At 40.4% G+C, this 20928-nt stretch overlaps 1 protein-coding gene across 2 annotated transcripts in view; it reads left to right on the top strand.

Annotated features, from left to right (window-relative positions):
- PIWIL3 (piwi like RNA-mediated gene silencing 3) overlaps window positions 1–20928 on the top strand; it is a 44449-nt gene that overhangs the window by 15555 nt on the left and 7966 nt on the right. The window contains exons 12-15 of one of the 2 annotated variants that reach the window (XM_054675498.2): window positions 11018–11202; window positions 12774–12846; window positions 18591–18788; window positions 18912–19015. In XM_054675498.2, the coding sequence (XP_054531473.1) occupies window positions 11018–11202; window positions 12774–12846; window positions 18591–18788; window positions 18912–19015 (560 nt within the window). Of the gene's footprint in view, window positions 1–11017; window positions 11203–12773; window positions 12847–18563; window positions 18789–18911; window positions 19016–20928 lie in introns of both variants that reach the window. The other variant, XM_016939614.3, reaches the window with a different exon arrangement.

Below are 20928 nucleotides of genomic sequence, written 5' to 3'. Positions count from 1 at the left end.
AATATGGACATTTTAATGTATTGATTCTTCTAATTCATGAACATGGAATATCTTCATTTTTGTGTGTGGCCTCTTAAATTTCTTGCATCAGTGTTTTATAGTTTTCATTGTAGAGATCTTTCACTAATTTGGTTAGGTTAATTCCTAGGTATTTTATTTTTATCTATTGTAAATGGGATTCATTTTCAGATTGTTCACTGTTAGCATATAGAAATGCTACTGATTTTTTGGTTTTTTGTATCCTGCAACTTTATTAAATTTATCAGTTCTATGTTTTTTTTTTTTTGGAATCGTTAGATTTTTCCAAATATCAGATCCTATCTTTGCAATTTGGATTACCTTAATCTTTTGTATGATGACTCTAGCTAGGACTTCTAGTACTATGTTGAATAACAATGGTGACAGGGAGCATCCTTGTTGTATTCTAGATCTTGGAGAAAAGGCTTTCAGTTTTTTCCCATTCAGTATGATACTAGCTGTGGGTCTGAAGTATATGGCTTTTATTAGGTTGAAATATGTTCATTCTATACCCAGTTTTTGAGGGTTTTTAATTATGAAGGGATATTGAATTTTAATAAATGCTGCTCAGCATCAGTTGAAATGATCATATGAGTTTGTCCTTCATTCTGTGGATGTATCATGTTGATTTGCCTACATAGAACCATCCTTGAATCCCTGGGACAAATCCCACTTGGTGATGAACTTTTTTTACTGTGTTAGTAAATTGTTTGCTAGTATTTTGTTGAGGATTTTTTATATCAGTGTTCATTGGAGATATTGGCCTGTAGTTTTCTTTTCTTGATGTGTCTTTGGTTTTAGTAATACTTCATGAAATGACTTGGAAGTATTCCCTCCTCTATTTTTCGGAATAGGAGTAGGATTGGTATTAATTCTTCTTTAAATGTTTGGCAAAATTCAGCAGTGAAGTGATCAGGTCCTGGGCTTTTCTTTGGGAGACTTTTTATTACATCTCTGATCTTATTACTTGTTATTGGTCTGTTCTGGTTTTGGATTTCTTCATGGTTTGATCTTGGTAGGTTGTATATGTTTAGTAATTTTTCCATTTCTTCTAGATTTTCCAATTTACTGGCATATAGTTGCTCATAGTAGCCAGGAATGAACCTTTACATTTCTGCAATATTGGTTGTCCTCTCCATTTTCATCTCTGGTTTTACTTATTTGGAACTTCTTTTTTTTTTTTTTTTTTTCTTAGTCTGACTAAAGATTTGTCCGTTTTGTTTATCTTTTCAAAAAACCTTTTGTTTCATTGATCTTTTATATTTTCTTCATTTTAATTTCATTTTTCTTGGCTCTATGATCTTCATTCTTTTAGGCTTGGTTTGCTCTTGCTTTTGTTTGTTTGTTTATTTATTTAGAGACAGAGTCTCACTCTGTTGCCCAGGCTGGAGTGTAGTGGGGTGATTCTGGCTCACTGCAACCTCCACCTCCCTGGTTCAAGCAATTCTTGTGCCTCAGTCTCCCGAGTCCCAGCACCTGGGATTTTGCCATCTTGGCCAGGTTGGTCTTGAACTCCTGACCTCAAGTGATCTGCCCATCTTGGCCTCCCAAAGTGCTGGGATTACAGGTGTGAGATACCACATCTGGCTTTGTATTTCTAATTCTTTAAGATGCGTCATTAGGTGGTTTGAGGTTTTGCTCTTTTGATGTAGGCACTTATAGCTATAAAATTCCCTCTTATTACTGCTTTCGCTGTATCCCATAGGTTTTGGTATGTCATGGTTTCATTATCATTTGTTTCAAGAAAAGTCTCAATTTCCTTAATTTAACCCATGAACAGTGGTCATTCAGGAGCATATTGTTTAGTTTCCATGTGTTTGTATAGTTTCCAAAATTCCTCGTTTTTGATTTCTAGTTTTGTTTCATGTGATCAGAGAAGATGCTTTGTTTGTCTTTTGAATGTTTTAAGACTTCTTTTGTAACCTAATATATGGTCTATCCTTGAATGATCCATGTACTGAGGAAAAGAATGTTCATCGTGCAGCTATTGGCTGAAATCTTCTGTAACTACGATGTCCCTCTGGTGTATAGTGCAGGTTAAGGCCAACGTTTCCTTTTTTTGTCTGAAAGATCTGTCCAGTGCTGAAAGTGGGATGTTAAAGTCTCCAGCTATTATCGTATTGGGGACTATCTCTCCTTAGTTCTAATAATACTTGTTTTATATATCTGGGTTACTCCAGTGTTGAGTGTATATATATTTACAATTGTCATATCCTCTTGCTGAATTGACCACTTTATTGTTGCATAGCGACCTTCTTTGTCTCATAGTTTTTGTCTTGAAATCTATTTTGTCTAAGTATAGCTATTCCTGTTTTTTTTTGTTTTTGTTTTTGAGACAGAGTCTTGCTCTGTCACCCAGGCTGGAGTGCAGTGGCATGATCTTGGCTCACTGCAATGTCCTCCTCCCGGGTTCAAGCGATTCTCCTGCCTCAGCCTCCCGAGTAGCTGGGATTACAGGTGTGTGCCACCACGCCCAGCTAATTTTTTTTGTATTTTTAGTAGAGACAGGTTTCACCATGTTGGTCAGGCTGGTCTCGAACTCCTGACCTCGTGATTCACCTGCCTCGGCTTCCCAAAGTGCTGGGATTACAGGCATGAGCCACCGCACCTGGCCTTTTTTGTGTTTTTTCATGCCTTTATTTTCAGTCTATGTGAGTCTTTATAGGTCAAGTGTTTTTTTCAGGCAGCAGATCATTGTTTTTTTTTTTTTTAATTCATTCGGTCACTCTTTCATTTAGAGTTTAGTCCATTTACATTCAGTGTTATTATTGAGAAGTAAGGATTTACTCCCGCCATTTTGTTATGTGTTTTCCGGTCTTATAGTCTCTTCTTCCTCCTTTCTTTCCTGCCTTCCTTTTAGTGAAGGTGATTTTCTCTAGTATGCTATAACTTGTTTGTTTTGTGTATCCATTGCATATTTTTGAAGTTACCATAAGGCTTGCAAATACTGTCTTATAACCCCTTCTTTTAAGGTGCCGACAACACTGCTTGCAAACAAACAAGCAAAAAGAAAATGAATAAACTCTATTTTAAATTTGTCGTTTGCTTTTTAAAACATTTTTCTTTTGTTTTTTTTTTTAAATTTTATTTCAATAGGTTTTTGTGGAACAGGTAGTTACGTGGATAAGTTCTAGTGGTGATATTTGTACTTTTGGTGCATCCATCACCTGAGCAGTGTACACTGTACTGAACATGTAGTATTTGATCCATCACCCCCTCCCATCCTTCCCCGCAGTCCCCAAAGTCCATTGCATCATTCTTATGCCTTTGCATCCTCATAGTTTAGCTCCCACTTATGAGTGAGAAGATAACAGTGTTTGGTTTTCCATTCCTGAGTTACTTCATTTAGAATAATGGTCTCCAACTCCAGGTTGCTGCAAACCCTTTTTATGGCTGAGTAGTATTCCATGGTATGAATATACACATTTTCTTTATCTACTCATTGACTGAACATTTGGGATGGTTCTGTATTTTTGTGATCGCAAACTGTGCTGCTATAAACTTGCATGTGCAAGTATCTTATTCATATAACGACTTTTCCTCTGGGCAGATACCTAGTAGTGGGATTGCTAGTTCAAATGGTAGATCTTTTAGTCCTTTAAGAAATCTCTACACTGTTTTCCAGAGTGGTTGTACTAGTTTACATTCCCACCAGCTGTATAAAAGTGTTCCCTTCTTGCCACATCCATGTCAACATCTGTCTTTTGATTTTTTTTTTTAATTGCCATTGTTGCAGGAGTAAGGCGGTATTGCATTTTCCTGGTCATTAGAACATGTTTTCATGTTGGCCATTTGTAGATCCTTTGAGAATTGTCTATTCATGTCCTTTGCCCACTTTTTGATGGGATTGTTTTCTTTCTTGCTGATTTGAGTTCCTTGTAGATTCTGGATATCAGTCCTTCATCATATGCATAGTTTGGGAATATTTTCTCCCATTCTGTGAGTTGTCTGTTTGCTGATTATTTCTTTTGCTGTGCATAAGTTTTTTAGTTTAATTAAGTCCCATCGATTTATCTTTGTGTTGCATTTGCTTTTGGGTTCTTGGTCATGAAGTCTTTGCCTAAGCCAATGTCTAGAAGGGTTTTTCTGATGTTATCTTCTAGAATTCTTATGGCTTCAGGTCTTAGATTTAAGTCTTTGATCCATCTTGAGTTGATGTTTGTATAAGGTGAGAGATGAGATCCAGTTTCTTTGTGCTACATGTGGCTTGCCAATTATACCAGCATCATTTGTTGAATAGGTTATCCTTTCCCCACTTTGTTTTTGTTTGCTTTGTCAAAGACCAGTTAGCTACAAGTATTTGGCTTTATTTCTGGGTTCTCTATTCTGTTCCATTGGTCTATATGCCTATTTTTTATACCAGTGCCATGTTGTTTGGATGATTATAGCCTTGGAGCATAGTTTGAAATCAAATAATATGATGCCTCCAGATTTGTTATTGCTTAGTCTTCCTTTGGCTGTGCAGGCTCTTTTTTGGTTCCATATGAATCTAGGATTTTTTTGATTTTTTTTTCTAGTTCTATGAAGAATGATGATGGTATTTTGATGGGAATTGCACTGAATTTGTAGATTGCTTTTGGCAGTATAGTCATTTTCACAATATTGATTCTACCCATCCATGAGCATGGGATGTGTTTTCATTTGTGTCACCTATGATTTCTTTCAGCAGTCTGTTGTAGTTTTCCTTATAGAGGTCTTTTACCTCCTTGGTTAGGTTAGGTATATTCCTTTTTTTTTTGCAGCTATTGTAAAAGGGGTTGAGTTCTTGATTTGATTCTTAGCTTGGTTGCTGTTGATGTATAGCAGTGCTACTGATTTGTGTACATTAATTTCATATCCTGAAATTTCATTGAATTCTCAGATCTACGAGCTTTGTTGGATGAGTCTTTAGGGTTTTCTAGGTATGCGATCATATCATCAGCAAACAGTGACAGTGTGACTTCCTCTTTGCCGATTTGGATGTCTTTTATTTCTTTCTCCTGTCTGATTGCTCTGGCTAGGACTTATAGTACTATGTTTCATAGAAGTGGTGAAAGGGGGCATCTGTCTTGTTGCAGTTCTTGGCGGGGAATGCTTTCAAATTTTCACCGTTAACCTGCTCCTGAATGATCATTTGGTTATCTAATTTCCATGTATTTGCATGATTTTGGGTGTTCCTTTTGGAGCTGATTTCCAGTTTTACTCCACTGTGGTCTGAGAGAGTACTTGATATAATTTGATTTTCTTCAATTTGAGACTTGTGTCCTTTGCTTTTTAACTTATGTTTCTATTTATATCCTATGGCTTTTATTACCTTAAGGTATGTCCCTTCTATGCCGATTTTGCTGAGGTGGTTTGTTTTTTGTGGGTGGTTGGTTTTTTTGTTTGTTTGTTTTTGTTTTTTTGAAACAAATTCTCACTCTGTCACCTAGGCTGGAGTGCAGTGGCACAACCTTGGTTCACTACAACCTCTGCCTGTTGGGTTCAAGTGATTCTCCTACCTCAGCCTCCCAAATAGCTGGGACTATGGTGCATGCCACCAGGCCCGGCTAATTTTTAGTAGAGACAGGGTTTCACCATGTTAGCCAGGATGGTCTTGATCTCCTGACTTCGTGATTGGCCCACCTCTGCCTCCCAAAGTGCTGGGATTACAGGCGTGAGCCACCGCGCCTGGCCATGAGGTTTTTAATCATAAAGCGATGCTGGATTTTATCAAATGCTTTTTCTGCATCTATTGAGATAACCATGTGATTTTTGTTTTTAATCCTGTTGGTGTGGTGTAGCATGTTTATTGACTTGCATATTTTAAACCATCCCTGTATCCCTGGTACAAAGCCCACTTGATCATGGTGGATTATCTTTTTGATATGGTGATGGATTCATTTAGCTAGTATTTTGTTGAGAATTTTTACATCTATGTTCACCAGGAAGATTGATCTATATAGTTTTCTTTTGTTTTCTTCTTTCTTGGTTTTGGTATTAGGGTGATACTGGCTTCATAGAATGATTTAGGAGGATTCCTTCTTTGTCTTTTGGAATAGTTTCAGTAGGATTGGCACCAATTCTTCTTTGAGTGTCTGACAGAATTCAGCTGTGAATCCATCTGGTCCTGGACTTTTTTTGGTGGCATCTTATATTACCATTTCAATCTCACCGCTTGTTATTGGCCTGTTCAGAGTTTGTTTCTTCCTGGTTTAATCTAGGAGGGTTGTATATTTCCGGTTCCAGGAATTTATCCATCTCCTCTAGGTTTTTTAGTTTGTGTGTGTAAAGGTGTTCATAGTGGCCTTGAATGATCTATTGTATTTCTGTGGTGTCAGTTGTAATATCTCCAGTTTCTTTTTTTTTTTTTTTTTTGAGATGGAATCTTGCTCTGTTGCCCAGGATGGAGTGCAGTGGCATGATCTCAGCTCACTGCAAACTCTGCCTCCCGGGTTCATGCCATTCTCCTGCCTCAGCCTCCCAAGCAACGGGGACTACAGGCATCTGCCACCACGTCTGGCTAATTTTTTGTGTTTTTAGTAGAGACGGGGTTTCACCATGTTAGCCAGGATGGTCTCGATCTCCTGACCTTGTGATCCACCCGCCTCGGGCTCCCAAAGTGCTGGGATTACAGGAGTGGGCCATCGTGCCCAGCCTCCCATTTCATTTGTAACTGAGCTTTTAGAAATTTTTTTTTTTTTTGAGACAGTCTCCCTCTGTTGCCCAGGTTGGAGTGCAGTGGTGGCACGATCTTGGCTTGCTGCAAACTCCACCTCCTGGGTTCAAGCAGTTCTCCGCCTCAGCCTCCTGAGTAGCTGGGATTACAGGCACCCGCCACCACGCCCAGCTAATTTTTTTTTTTTTTTTTTTTTTTTGAGACCGAGTCTCGCTTTGTCCCCCAGGCTGGGGTGCAGTGGGTGCAATCTTGGCTCAGTGCAAGCTCCGCCTACCAGGTTCACACCATTCTCCTGCCTCAGCCTCCTGAGTAGCTGGGACTACAGGTGCCTGTCACCATGCCCGGCTAATTTTTTTGTATTTTTAGTAGAGATGGGGTTTCACTGTGTTAGCCAGGATGGTCTCGATCTCCTGACCGCATGATCCTCCCGCCTCGGCCTCTCAAAGTGCTGGGATTACAGGCATGAGCCACCGCCCCCGGCCCTATTACCAGTAAGTTTTGTACCTTCAGATGAATTCCTATTGCTCCTCAACATCCCTCTTTTTCTGATTGAAGTACCCCTTTTAGCATTTCTTTGTAGGGCAGATCTGGTGTTGATGAAATCCCTCGGCTTTTGTTTGTCTGGAAAAGTCTTTCTCCTTCATGTTTGAAGGATATTTTTACTGGGTATATTATTCTGGGGTAATTTTTTTTTCCTTCAGCACTTTAAAGATGTTATGCTACTCTCTTCTGATCTGTATGGCTTCCACTGAAAAGTCTGCTGCCAGATGTATTGGAGCTCCATTCTATGTTATTTTTCTCTTGCTGCTATTAGGATCCTTTCTTTATCCTTGACCTTTGAAAGTTTGATTATCAAATGCCTTGAAGTAGTCGTCTCTGGGTGAAATCTACTGTAACCACTTTATACTTAGATATTGATATATTTCTTTAGGTTTGGGAAGTTCTGCTATCTCTTTGAGTGAACTTTGTACCATTATCTCTTTGTTTACCTTGTCTATAAGGACAGTAACTCTTTGATTTTCCCTTTTGAGGCTACTTTCTAGATTTTGTAGGCATGCTTCTGTGTTTTCTTTTGTCTCCTCTGACTATGTGTTTTCAAACAGCCTGCCTTTGAGCTCAGTAATTCTTTCTTCTGCTTGATTTAATTCTGCTCTTAAGAGACTCTGATGTATTCAATATGTCAATTGCATGTTTTAACTCCAGAATTTCTACTTGAATCTTTTTAATTATTTCAATCTCTTTGTAGAATTTATCTACTAGAATTCTCAATTCTTTCTGTTATCTTGAATTTCTTTGAGTTTCCTCTTAAATAGCTATTTTGAGTTGTCCGAAAGGTCACATATCTATTTCTCCAGGACTGGTGCCTGGTGCCTTATTTGGTTCATTTTCTGAGGTCCGTGTTTTCCTGGATGGTCTTGATGCTTGGGGAAGTTGATGAGTGTTTGGGCATTGAAAGTTAGGTTTTCATTGTTCTCTTCGCCATCCAGGCTTGTTTGTATTCATCTTCCTTGGGAAGGCTGTCCAGGTATTCAGAAGGACTTGGGTATTGTGATCTAAGTCATATCTGCAACAGGGGATATTCCAAGCACAGTAATGCTATGGTTCTCACAGATTCATGGTGATATCACCTTGATGATCTTGATTTGATCCAGAAGACTTCTGGATTACCAGGCAGAGAGTCTTGTTTGCTTACTTTCTGTGTCTCTGTGCTGAACCGCCTGGAGCTGGGTTTGGGGTGACACAGGCATCCCTGCGGTGACCACCAATGGGACTGCACGAGGTCAACCTGAAGCCAGCACAGCACTGGATCTTGCCCAAGACCCACTGTGACCACCACCAGGCTACCACCTATGTTGGCTCAAGGCCCTAGGGCTCTGCAATCAAGTGGTAAAGCAGCCAGACTTATGTCCTTCCCTTCAGGGGCAGTAAGTTCCCCCAGGCCCTGGGCAGGTACAGAAATGCCATTCAGGAGTCAGGGACTGGAGTCAAAAATCATAGAAACCCACCTGGTATTCTTTTGCACTGTGGCTGAGCTGGCACTCAAACCACATGATACAGACCTTCTCACTCTTCCCTTCCTTCTTTTTCTTTTTCTTTCTTTTTTTGAGACAGTCTTGCTCTGTCGCCTAGGCTGGAGTGCAGTGATGCAATCTTGGCTCACTGCAACCTCCACTTACTGGGTTCAAGCGATTCTCATGCCTCAGCCTCCCAAGTAGCTGGGATTACAGGCGCCCACCACCACAGCCAGCTAATTTTTATATTTTTAGTAGAAGACGGGGTTTCATCAGGTTGGCCAGACCTCCTGACCTCAAGTGATCCACCTGCCTTGGCCTCCCAAAGTCCTGGGATTCCAGGTGTGAGCCACCGCACCCGGCCCCCTTCTCTTTCTACACATAGAGGAGCCTCACCCCATGGCCACCACCACCACAGGCCCATAGGGAGTACTGCTAGGCTACTGCCAGTGTTCCCTTAAGGTCCATGGGCTCTTCAGCCAGCTTGCGGTGAATGCTGCCAGGCCTAGGACTTACCCTTCAGGGCAGCGTGCTCCACTTTGGCCCCAGGCAGGTCCAGAAATGCCATCCACGAGCCAAGGCCTGGGATTGGGGACCCCAAAAGCCTACTTGGTGCTCTACCCCACTGTGGCTGAGATGGCACCTAAGGTGCAAGACAAAGTCCCCTTTACTCTTCCACTTTTCCCTCTACTTTTCTCAAGCAGGAGTCTCTCCCCATAGCCACAACAGCTGGGAATATGCTGGTTCTCACCTGAAGCCAGCATGTCTGAGTCCACCCAAGGCCCTCACATTCTACCTGGGTATTATTGCTGGTTCTTCGGGGTCCAAGGGCTCTTTAGTCTGTAGGTGATGAATCCTGCCTGGGCTGGGTCCTTCCCTTCAAAGCAACAGGTTTCCCTTCTGGCCCAGGGTATGTCTAGAAATGTCATCTAAGAGCTAGGGTCCAGAATGGGAGCCTCACAACCCTGACTGTTGTCCTGTCCTACTGTAGCTGAGCTGGTATCCAAGATACAAGACAAAGTCTTCACTCTTCCTTCTTTTCTCCTGAAGCAGAAAGAAGGGATCTCTTTTGGAGCTTTGAGCTGTGCTGCCGTTGAGTTGGGGGAGGGATGATGCAAGCACTCTCTTAGCTACCCTGGCTGGTGCCTCAGTAGATCATGTCCCCTACCCCTCCACCCCTAGTTTACGAGCTCTGAGCTCAGATCAGCATTAGGACTTGCCTAGGGATTGCAGTCTTTGTGGCCTAAACTGTTTCTCAGGTTCACTCAGGGCCACAGAGCACTCCAGCCCATGGTGGTGAGGCTTTCCAGAACTCGAGCTCTGACCACTGGGCTGGGAAATTCCCCTTTGGCTAGAGCCAGAATCAAATGTTCCCCCTATGGGTGGCCATCAGCTGAGGACAGCTCAGTTCTGCTTTCTGCTGTGACAGGGCAGTGCTGATTTTAATGCAAAGCCTCACAGTTGCTGTGCTCTCCCTCTCCCAACTGCACAGATTCTTGGCACCATGCAGGGGTGGGAGAAGGGTGACGTCAGCAATTCAAGACTGTTTTTCCTAACTTCAGTGCCTCTTTCAGCAATATAAAGTAAAAACCAGACACTGAGTGCTCACCTGATGTTTGGTTCCTATGAAGGTGCTCCCTTTGTACAGACAGTTGTCAAACTTAGTGTTCCTCTTGTAGGGATGATCACTGGAGCCCTCTATTTGGCCATCTTACTCCATCCTTGGTTAAATGTCTCAAGTGTCATTCCTTGGAATAAAGTTCCCACTAAAAGACTAAATGTTTAGGGAGCACATGCTGTGATAGAACAGTATGAGGAGGCAGTCTGAGTCTAACAGCACTGAAAAGCTCCAAAACAAACTTCAAATAAAATTAAGTTTATTTGCACTAAGACTGATTCACCAATTGTGCAGCATTCAATCAGAAGGGGTTCAGAGAGTTCTGCTGCAGCAGTGTGAGCAGTGAGCTATTATAGGCCGATGCAAAATAGGACAAAATACATTTGATCTATTAGAGTGGAAGGACCCTAGTTGGTAGTCGGTAGTTTCTGATTGGGAAAGTCTCTGGCTTTGCTTTACTGTTTATACTGGAGTTTGCTTTGCCTACATAGGAACCTAAAGCTCTGGAGCCATCTCCCCTGCAGTGGCCTCTCAATTAAAATTTTTAACACCTAGGATAGAATTCCAGTCCTATTAACCTATATCTTAATGAAAAAAATACCTACATTGGCCATTCAAGTTTATAATTGTAACATTTCAATAGGAGATAGCACGGATTTACAGCGTACAGGATCTCAGATAAGTTGATCTTTAAAATAAAGTTTTATGCCATGTCTTATAATTCTTTTCCAGGTTAAAGCCAATTCACAAGGAGACTGGTCAAGAGAAATAAGAGAATTACCCTTACTTAATGCAATGCCACTACATAGTTGGCTCATACTCTATAGCAGGAGCAGTCACAGAGAAGCCATGACCTTAAAGGGTCATCTACAGAGTGTCACAGCCCCCATGGGCATAACTATGAAACCAGCAGAAATGTAAGTAGAGCAGAAATTCCCATTTGAAAATTGGTTGTTAGCAATCTTGAAGTATAATAACTAAAATATTAAATTGTAGGAATTGGTCACTGTATCAAAACCTTAAAAGTTTGTAAAGTCTAATCTCTCTAGTCAAAAAATATTAAAACAGACTTTGTGATATATGGTTTACGGCTATTAAGATACATGTTGTAGAAGGTATGAGAATTAAGAACTTGATGTGAATGGATGGGAGAATATTAAGAATTCTCACGCATGTTTCCAAAAACTGAACTGAAAAAACTTTCTAGAGCAGTTTTATGTTTACAGCAAAAGTAAGAGGAGGTTAGAGACTTCTCATATATATCCTGCCCCCAATAATGCATAGCCTCCCCCATCAACATCCCCTACCAGTGTGGTACATTTGTTGCAGCTGATGAGCCTACACTGAAATATCATAATCACCCAAAGTCCATAGTTTACAGTAGGGTTCACTGTTGGAGTTGTACATTCTACTGGTTTGGACAAATGTATATGACATGTATCCACCATTGGTTTCATGCACAGTATTTTTCACTGCCCTAAAAGTCTTCTGTGCTTCACCTAATTATCCCTTCCTACCACCACCTACCCCTTGCACCACAACCTCTGAGGACCACTAATTTATTTATTTATTTATTTTTTTTTTTTTTTTTTTTACCATCTCCATGGTTTTGCCTTTTTAGAATGTCATCTAGTTAGACTCATACAGTATGTAGTCTTCTCAGCCTCGGCTTCTTTTGCTTAGTACTTGGATGATAAAATCTGTACAACAAACCCTCAGGGCACAAGTTTACCTATATAACAAACCTGAATGTGTACCCCTGAACCTAAACGTTTGTTTTTTTTTTTTTTCTAAAAAAAAAAAAAAAAAAAAAAAAAAAAAAAGGTTATGTTGTGGTTAACTAGCTTCTCCTGAGGGCAGGGCCTGTTAGGAACACAGGGCCCTGGTGTATTTCAAAATAGTTTCTTTTCCCCTCCCCCTGCTGGAAGCACTAAACAATTTTCCTCTGGTATTTACTGTGAGAACCTGGTCAAGCTCCTAGAGGTAAAAATCTCAAAATTGTGGGGACCCTCCTGTGACTGGGTATACCTGGAGTTTTTAACCCTCACAGTTGTCCATGCTGAGTCTGCAGTAATTCATCAGTTACAGTTCAGGTGGTCTGACCCAGCAACTGTTTCCCTGGGAAGTTTCCAGAGTCTTTGCTCCAGCTAGCCAGGACTCCTTGTTTTTGCTTATTTGTCTCTTCAGTATTGGAGGCAGTGATTTGCTCTGTGTCCTCACTTCCCTTGAAAATCCTAGGAGAGCTGTTCATTGTTTTCAGTCTGTTTAGCTTTTGACTTGCTGTTAGGGCAGAGTAGTGACTTCAAAGCTCCTTAAAAGTAGAATCGGAAACTGAAAGTCTACTGTCTTTTTTCTTTTAAACATACTTTCTACTGAAATGCATATCTTGGTATTTTATCATGTCTTACTTTGTATTTAATTTGCTGGGTGAAACGTTTGTTTCACTGGTTGGTATCTTTTGGATATGGATGCTATATTTATTTTTTAGGATTGAAGTAGATGGTGATGCTAACTCCTATATAGACACATTACGGAAATATACTAGACCAACACTGCAGATGGTAAGTGTCTAGTTGATACATGTACAGTCTTTTAGTTATTGTTCTAAACCATTTTGATAAGTATTTTAGAATTCAAAATGTTGTTGTTGGTTTCCTGAACTTGCCAACGAAAGCAGATTAACCTGCTATTAGCTGAATACAAACTTTCATGGTTTTAGCTATTCCTGAGTATCACAATCGTATGCTAATTTTCTCAGACTTGGAGACTTGTAATTACTTTTAAAATCTCCTAACTTGAAAAAATACACCATACAAATGTAAAGTAGTGTGGGTATTAATAATCACCACATTCATTACTTTTACCCCCAGATGTAACCTGCCAAGTCTGTGATCACGATCTTCTAGCCTGTGTTATTCTTCTTGCCTGTTTTTTTTTGTTTGTTTGTTTTGTTTTGTTTTGTTTTGAGATGGAGTCTTGCTCCATGGCCCAGGCTGGAGTGCAGTGACATGATCTCGGCCCACTGTAACCTCTACCCCCCGGTTCAAGCAATTCTCCTGCCTCAGCCTCCCAAGTAGCTGGGATTACAGGCACCTACCACCATGCCCAGCTAATTTTTATATTTTTAATAGAGATGAGGTTGGCCAGACTGGTCGCGAACTCCTGACCTCCAGTGATCTGCCCACCTCAGCCTCCCAAAGTGCTGGGACTACAGGCATGAGCCACTGTGCCAGGCAATACTTGCCTGGTATTTTTCTAGGAGTCTGTTCTTTCCTTTCTTCCATTTGGTGTCTTAGACCAAGTTGTCATTATGTTGTATCTGAATTACTACAGCAAATTCTTGTTCTTTCTTGGGCTCTTTACACTAGTTCATCTTCTTTCTTCCCCCAGGATGATCTTGAGGGGTAGAGGTGGGAAGATGTCTTTGTTTCTTGACCATGAAACCAGAATGTTTTCCTCTTGTGTTTTACATGAAGCCTAGACTTTCTTCTTTTAATTGCCCCTAGGGAACCCTTGTAGGATACCCTGAAGAATACCTTGTGTGAGCCGTACGCATTCTGAAATGTAATGTCTGCATTTTGAACTCCTGTTGGACTTAAGTTTTATGTGTTGCTTCCTGTTACTTGAGTATTGTTTTATTCTTTCCTGGCCCCCTCTCGGTAAGAGAAGCCCCCATTGGGAACCAGCAAAGCTTCCTGTTCTAGGATTAGAATCAGAGTAAAAGGGGCTTTGGCAGCTGTTTGAATTCCAGCTTATTCTCATAACAGGAATCTCTTTGATCATTTGGTATCTGCCTGAAAAGCTCAAGATTACCTTTTTTTTTTTTTTTTTTTTTTGAGACGGAGTCTCACTCGTCACCCAGGCTGGACTGCAGTGGCGTGATCTCAGCTCAAGCTCTGCCTCCCAGGTTCCAGCAATTCTCCTGCCCCAGCCTCCCAAGTAGCTGGGACTACAGGCACCTGCCACCACACCTGGCTAGTTTTTTGTATTTTTAGTAGAGATGGGGTTTCACTGTGTTAGCCAGGATGGTCTCGATCTCCTGACCTCGTGATCCACCCGCCTCGGCCTCCCAAAGTGCTGGGATTACAGGTGTGAGCCACCGCGCCCAGCCTCAAGATTACCTTTTTAATGTGGGGCTTTCTTTAAAGAACTTCTGCCTCTTGAAGAAGAACTTGTCCTACTTTTACTCGTTTACTCATTTATTCATCCTAGATTTGCCTTTTGGAACAATTTCTTAAGGTATCCCCTTAAATATTTTAAGGCATTATGTCAGATGGCATGGGGGAAGCGTGTCCACAATCTTATGTACCCCAAATAGTTGGAAACGATCCATAAAATAGGGACTAAAAATCACTTATAAAACTGTTCCAGTACAGATGGAAATCTCCATAGACCAGCAATAGAAGGGGATTCATGTATGTAACTAGGAATCAAGCCATGTGGCATGAGGTAAGGGTAGAACAAGGCTGTGTAAGAAAATACGTTGATATAATAAAAAGATAGCAGGCCACATATTTATGTTGTACCTAAAATAAAATGTGAACTTCACAAATGTGACTGGTAATGACACGACCAGGCATTCACAAGTACTTGATGTTTGGGGATGTGTTGGTTTTCTTTATGGCAGGTACAGACAGCTTGCAGATCACTATTTTAAATGAGTCACGATAAGGAAACACGTGTATGTGAATAATAAAGAATTAAAATCCTATAAATGCGAGTTGGGATACATAAGGCAGAAATAGAGGAAATGAAAGTGTTCCCGGAGCAAATTGAGGGGCCGGGCTGCTGTTTCTCACTGCCCAATAACGAGATGCAGACTGGGGTGGAAGAAAGTTTTTATTTCTGTAATGAGTTAACAGGGAGAAGGCCTGGAAATTATCTCCAGACCAACTCAAAATTACAAAGGTTTTCAGAGCTTATATATCTTCTAAGCTATATGTCTATGTCTAAGTGTGCATTTATCTAAAGACATAAGTGATTAACTTTTTTTTTTTTTTTGGACGGAGTCTCACTCTGTCGCCCAGGCTGGAGTGCAGTGGCACGATCTCGGCTCACTGCAACCTCCGCCTCCCGGGTTCACGCCATTCTCCTGCCTCAGCCTCCCAAGTAGCTGGGACTACAGGCGTCAGCCACCATGCCCGGCTAATTTTTTATATTTTAATAGAGACAGGGTTTCACTGTGTTAGCCGGGATGGTCTCAATCTCCTGACCTTGTGATCTGCCCACCTCGGCCTCCCAAAGTGCTGGGATAACAGGCGTGAGCCACCATGCCCGGCCATAAGTGATTAACTTTTCATCTATAACTAAGGTCTGAGTCCTGAAGACCTTCTTCTGGGGACTCAGTAAATTTACTTAATCTAAATGGGTCTAGGGGCTATGGTGATTACCCTTATCTTGTCTGCTGCTAAATCATGGAGGTTTGGGGCGTTCCTTCAGACCTCCAATAAACTTGTTTGTGGAGGCCTGGGGATTTTCTTCAGACCCCCCAGTAAAACCTGTTTAATCCTAAATGGGTCCTGCTAAGAATTCCTTCGTTATTTTGTCATGCTGTGAGGCCCAGGAAAGGCCTAGGCAAAACTCTTGGTGGGCTTTTGTTACATTGCAGCCTTTGTATAAGGGCACTGACTTTTTTAGCTGTTAATATTTAACTTAACCACTCAGTACTGAAAGGGTTGTGATGGAGGCCTACATTAGTAAAAACTGGCCTGCCACAAACGTATCTTCAGGTTACAGCTTTCTTTACAGGAAGTGAAGCAAATCTAGTATTAAGGCTACAAGAATAAAAAAAGTCACTTTGCATTTAATATTAATAACTCATTCCTGAAAATCAGACAATTGTAGTAAAAATGCCAGTAGGGAACATAGTCCTCATTTTAAACACAAAATTTTACAAATATTCTATTTAAAATTATGCATTAATCCGATCTAAACCTTTCATTTTTTTTAGATATTTGGAAACTTTATTCCTTTTAATCTTATATTTTAGTGTAATTTCAGACTTACAGGAAGAATTGGAAAAATAATACAAATACCCCCTCTATACCCATCATCCAGATTACCCAAACATTTGACCACAGTTGTATAATTATTCTTTTTCTCCTTCACCATATGCATATGATTATAATTCATGGCAGTTATTGTGTGTGTGTGTATGATATGCTGCTCCATTAACCTCTAAACACATCAGTGGGTATTTTGAAAACAAAGGAACATACTCTTACTTAAACACATGTTACCCAATTAAGAAAATTAATATTGAAGTAATGCTTTTTTTTTTTTTTTTTTTTTGAGACTGAGTCTCACTCTGTCACCCAGGCTGGAGTGTAGTGATGCGATCTCGGCTCACTACAACCTCTGCCTCCCAGTTCAAGCTATTCTCCTGCCTTAGCCTCCCAAGTACCTGGGACTACACGTGCCCGCCACCATGCCTGGCTAATTTTTGTATTTTTAGTAGAGACGGGGTTTCACCATATTGGCCACGCTGGTCTCGAACTCCTGACCTTGTGATCTGCCCACTTTGGCATCCCAAAGTACTGGGATTACAGGCGTAAGCCTCTGCACCCTGCCGGTGATGCTGTTTTCGAAATCTGTACACATAATTCTAATTTCACCACTCATCTCTGCACAAAAACCAAAAAACTTAAAGCTGGTCCTTTTGAAAATATCAAAATTTAATACTGTCAAGACTGAAGAAGACTAAAGCTAAAAAAAAAAAAAAAAAAAAGTAGAATCCATCAGTATAGATTCACCAGAGATTAATAAAATATGAAACACCAAAAGCTACTATATGCCAGTCATTTGAAAATTTGAAATAAGTCACCTTCAGAAAAAAATGCAAATGATTAACTGTTTAGTCTGAACTATTGGACAAATACTTGTCAATGCAGACGATGCATTTGAAATTCTACACCCTTTCACGTGAAAGGAAGAAAAACAGTATAGAATAAGAAGAGAATTTCCTTAATCTGATAAAAGATGTCCACCAAAAACTTCCTATAAACATCATCGTGTTAAAAATAACTTAATAATTATTTTCCCAAGAAAGTCAGGAACAGGCCAATTAGTAACCAGTCTGCCTAACTGCTTAGTTTCCCACTGGAAATCCAACCCAATATTTGAAAATTTGGAAAATCTGGCAGTTTCCATAACTCCTAAGTTTGCTTACTCAGCAGTAAAATGGGGATACTACTACTTATTTCAGTGGGTTGCTGAAAGTATTAACTTTGCCAAGTGAACCCCTCGGCAAGTGCCCTATACATACATCATGAGGAAGCTGTCTAGAGTCAATGAAACCGTCTCGTTGTCTGCGGTGTTATCCGAGCTCTTTGTTTCATGGCCAAGAAAATTTAGGAGTGTGGACACCAAGAGTAAGGTTGGAGCAAAAGAGGAAAGCTCTCTGCAGCAGAGAGGGGGCCCGAGAGGGTTGCCATTTTAAAGTTAAACGCAAAAGCTTTTCGAAGAAATTTCCCTTATCTGTGTAGCTGTCTGTGTAACTGTCCTCATCTGTGCAGCTGCAGGCCTGTCTCAGCCAAGCCTCCCCCTTATGCAACTGCCCATGGAGTCCGCACTGTGTACTTATCTGTAGAAGCAGAGGAAACTTTCCTGGGAGCCTGCTGATTACACAAAGAACAAAAGCATTTCTGCATTAGGCCTTGCTCCCTTATCTGTGCAGCTGCAGCTTGATTTTTCAGGCTGTTTAAAAGAATTTTAGTATAGACCTGCCTTAACTGTTTTTTGTTTTTTTTCCTTTCTCCTCTCTCAGTGATAGTCCTGTAAATGGTGACTGTCCTGATCATTGTATCCTTCAGCCTGATTTTAACCCATCCTTGTCAACATGGTGATAAGTTCCTGGAACCTGAATAACTAGGATGGAAATGATATTGCAGGCTTAAGCAATTGATGTATATTGCCAAATTGCATCTTGCAGCAATTGCTGTAATTTATAATTATAGTTTATAACAATGTTAACTATAATTTACAACACTATAATTTAAACACTTCTAACAATTTAATGTTAATTATAGTTTATAATGTTAATTATAATTTGTTCCACACATTCACCCTTCCAATTAATAACTAATGTAATAATTTTCTGATACATACATATGTTATAAGTTGATATAATTATGTTATAATTAATAACATGGCTCTAGACCCTTCGCCCTCTTGGGCTCATATATTTTCTTAATAAATTGACTCTAGCTTGTTAGTCTTCCACCTAAGTTGCCTGCTCCAGATGGTTTTTCTTTCCTGTATCACTGTTGTTGTATCTTAGGGAATGTCATGTTTGCTGGTTTTCAAGGTGATTTGTATCCTGCCCAATGATGACAAACGTAGATATGACAGCATAAAAAGATACCTGTGTACCAAATGCCCAATTCCAAGCCAGTGTGTGGTGAAAAAGACCTTAGAAAAAGTCCAGGCAAGGACCATCGTCACCAAGATTGCCCAGCAGATGAATTGCAAGATGGGAGGAGCCCTCTGGAAGGTGGAAACAGACGTATGTTGTATTTCATTGACTTCGTTTAACTTACTTCTAATAAAACTTAAGATTCTCTTAATTGTTAATGCTTAAATTTTGCTCACGTTCTAACTCCATTACCTTTTCAAAAACAAACTTAAGGTACAAAGAACAATGTTCGTTGGCATTGATTGTTTCCACGATATCGTAAATCGACAGAAATCAATAGCAGGATTTGTTGCAAGTACCAATGCTGAATTAACAAAGTAAGTAAGCTCTGGTAGACATGTTTAGTTAGTAGCTGACTGTGGACCAAATAGAAAAGATGAACCTAATTAATATTTGTTAACTCAAGAGGTTGGGAATTTGACAGATGAGTTATTCTTAATCATGTAGTCTCCTGATTTTTCTGGCAAAGTTATGTTCCCAGAACATTTTGCATGGTTGGCTGGCTCTACATCATTTTCCATTGCTGCCTAAAATACCACAGACGTGGCAGTTTATGACAATGCCCGTCTCTATCTGCACGGTTCTTCTGATCAGACACCTGGTAGTTCACTCTCTCAGGACCTTACAAGGCATAAATTAAGGTGTCAGCTAAGCCACATTATCATCTGGAGGCTTGATAGCACTCCCCTTCCAAGCTCATGTCATTGTGGCTGAATCCATTTCCTTGTGGTTAGATGACAGAGGTCCCTGGTTTTTGTTGTTGTTGTTGTTTGTTGTTGTTGTTGTTGACCGTCAGCTGCAGGCCAGTCTTGATCACTCTCATGTAGCAAACCCCTCTCCATCTTTCAACCAGCCATAGCACATTGAGCCCTTGTTCTGTTTTGAATCTGACCTCCTCTTTGGCCATCAGCCAGAAAAAACATCCCTGCTCTTAAAGGAGCTCATGCAATTACAAATGACTCATTTGGAAAACTTTTATCATAAAGTCAACAGAGCCATATAGCATAACATAATCACAGGGGTGGTATCCTGCCATAATCACAGGCTCTAGGGATTAGAACAGGTAGAATTCTGCCTACCATAGGCTCTGATCAGTAAATGTCTTAAATGGAGATCATTAACACATAGTGAAATAGTTCAGATGTGCATGGGTAAAGAGACATGGAAACATAATTAGTGGCCAGAGATCTGTAAGTACAGGATCTTGTCTTCCTATACCTGCAAGTGATGTACTTCCAAAAGGAGATGTGTGTCTATATCCTATGCTCTCCTTTTCTCCCAGGGCCCTTTTATTTTCTGTTCTCAGAGTAGAAACCACACTGCACCTTGAAATACGTTTGCAGTCTTAAGTTTGCAGTCCTCTTTGCACATTACTTGATGTATGTCCATTGCAAATTACCTCTGTTTAATAATGATTGTGGCCCACTAGGTATAATTCAGGAATATCTTTAAAGGAAGATCCATCTTTATTTCCATAGATGATGACTTTTTGCCAGTCATATTCTGCTTCAATATGATAACATTGTTTTGCTCTACTTTTTGTTTGAAAATAGCGTTGCAATCATAGGAAAAAATTATACTTTCAATTATTCAACAGATGCTTTTTTCAAATAATACTTATTTTAATCGTATAAAATCTGCTTTCCAATCAAAGAAAAACTTCGAAAAAATTATGAAAATAGCCAAATACCGCCGGGTGCGGTAGCTCACGCCTATAATCCCAGCACTTTGGGAGGCTGAGGCGGGCAGATCACAAGGTCAGGAGATCGAGACCATACTGGCTAACATGGTGAAACCCCGTCTCTACTAAAACAAAATACAAAATTTAGCCAGGCATGGTGGCGGGCGCCTGTAGTCCCACCTACTTGGGAGGCTGAGGTAGGAGAATGGTGTGAACCCGGGAGGTGGAGCTTGCAGTGAGCCAAGATCACACCACTGCACTCCTGCCTGGGTGACAGAGCGAGACTCCGTTTCAAAAAAAAAAAAAAAAGAAAATAGCCACTACCTTGAACAAAGAGAAACACACATAGCTAAGTAAATATTACAATTACATACTCCAAACCCAAGAAAGCAGAGACCATCATGAGCCAAATCATTCTTGGAGCTGTCAACAGATTTTTCTGAGTGGCTACCATGTTCAGCTGCTGACACTGGCAGTGAAAATGTGGAGCCGAGACGCCTGGTCATGCTCTATGGATTAAATCCTAGTAGAAGAGGCAGACAGACAGAT

This window comes from Pan troglodytes, chromosome 23 (genome assembly GCF_028858775.2).
Source record: "Pan troglodytes isolate AG18354 chromosome 23, NHGRI_mPanTro3-v2.0_pri, whole genome shotgun sequence".
In the NCBI taxonomy this organism is placed as follows: Eukaryota; Metazoa; Chordata; class Mammalia; order Primates; family Hominidae; genus Pan; species Pan troglodytes.
Note: the sequence above shows the minus strand (reverse complement) of the source record. Positions and strands in the feature narration are given on the sequence as shown.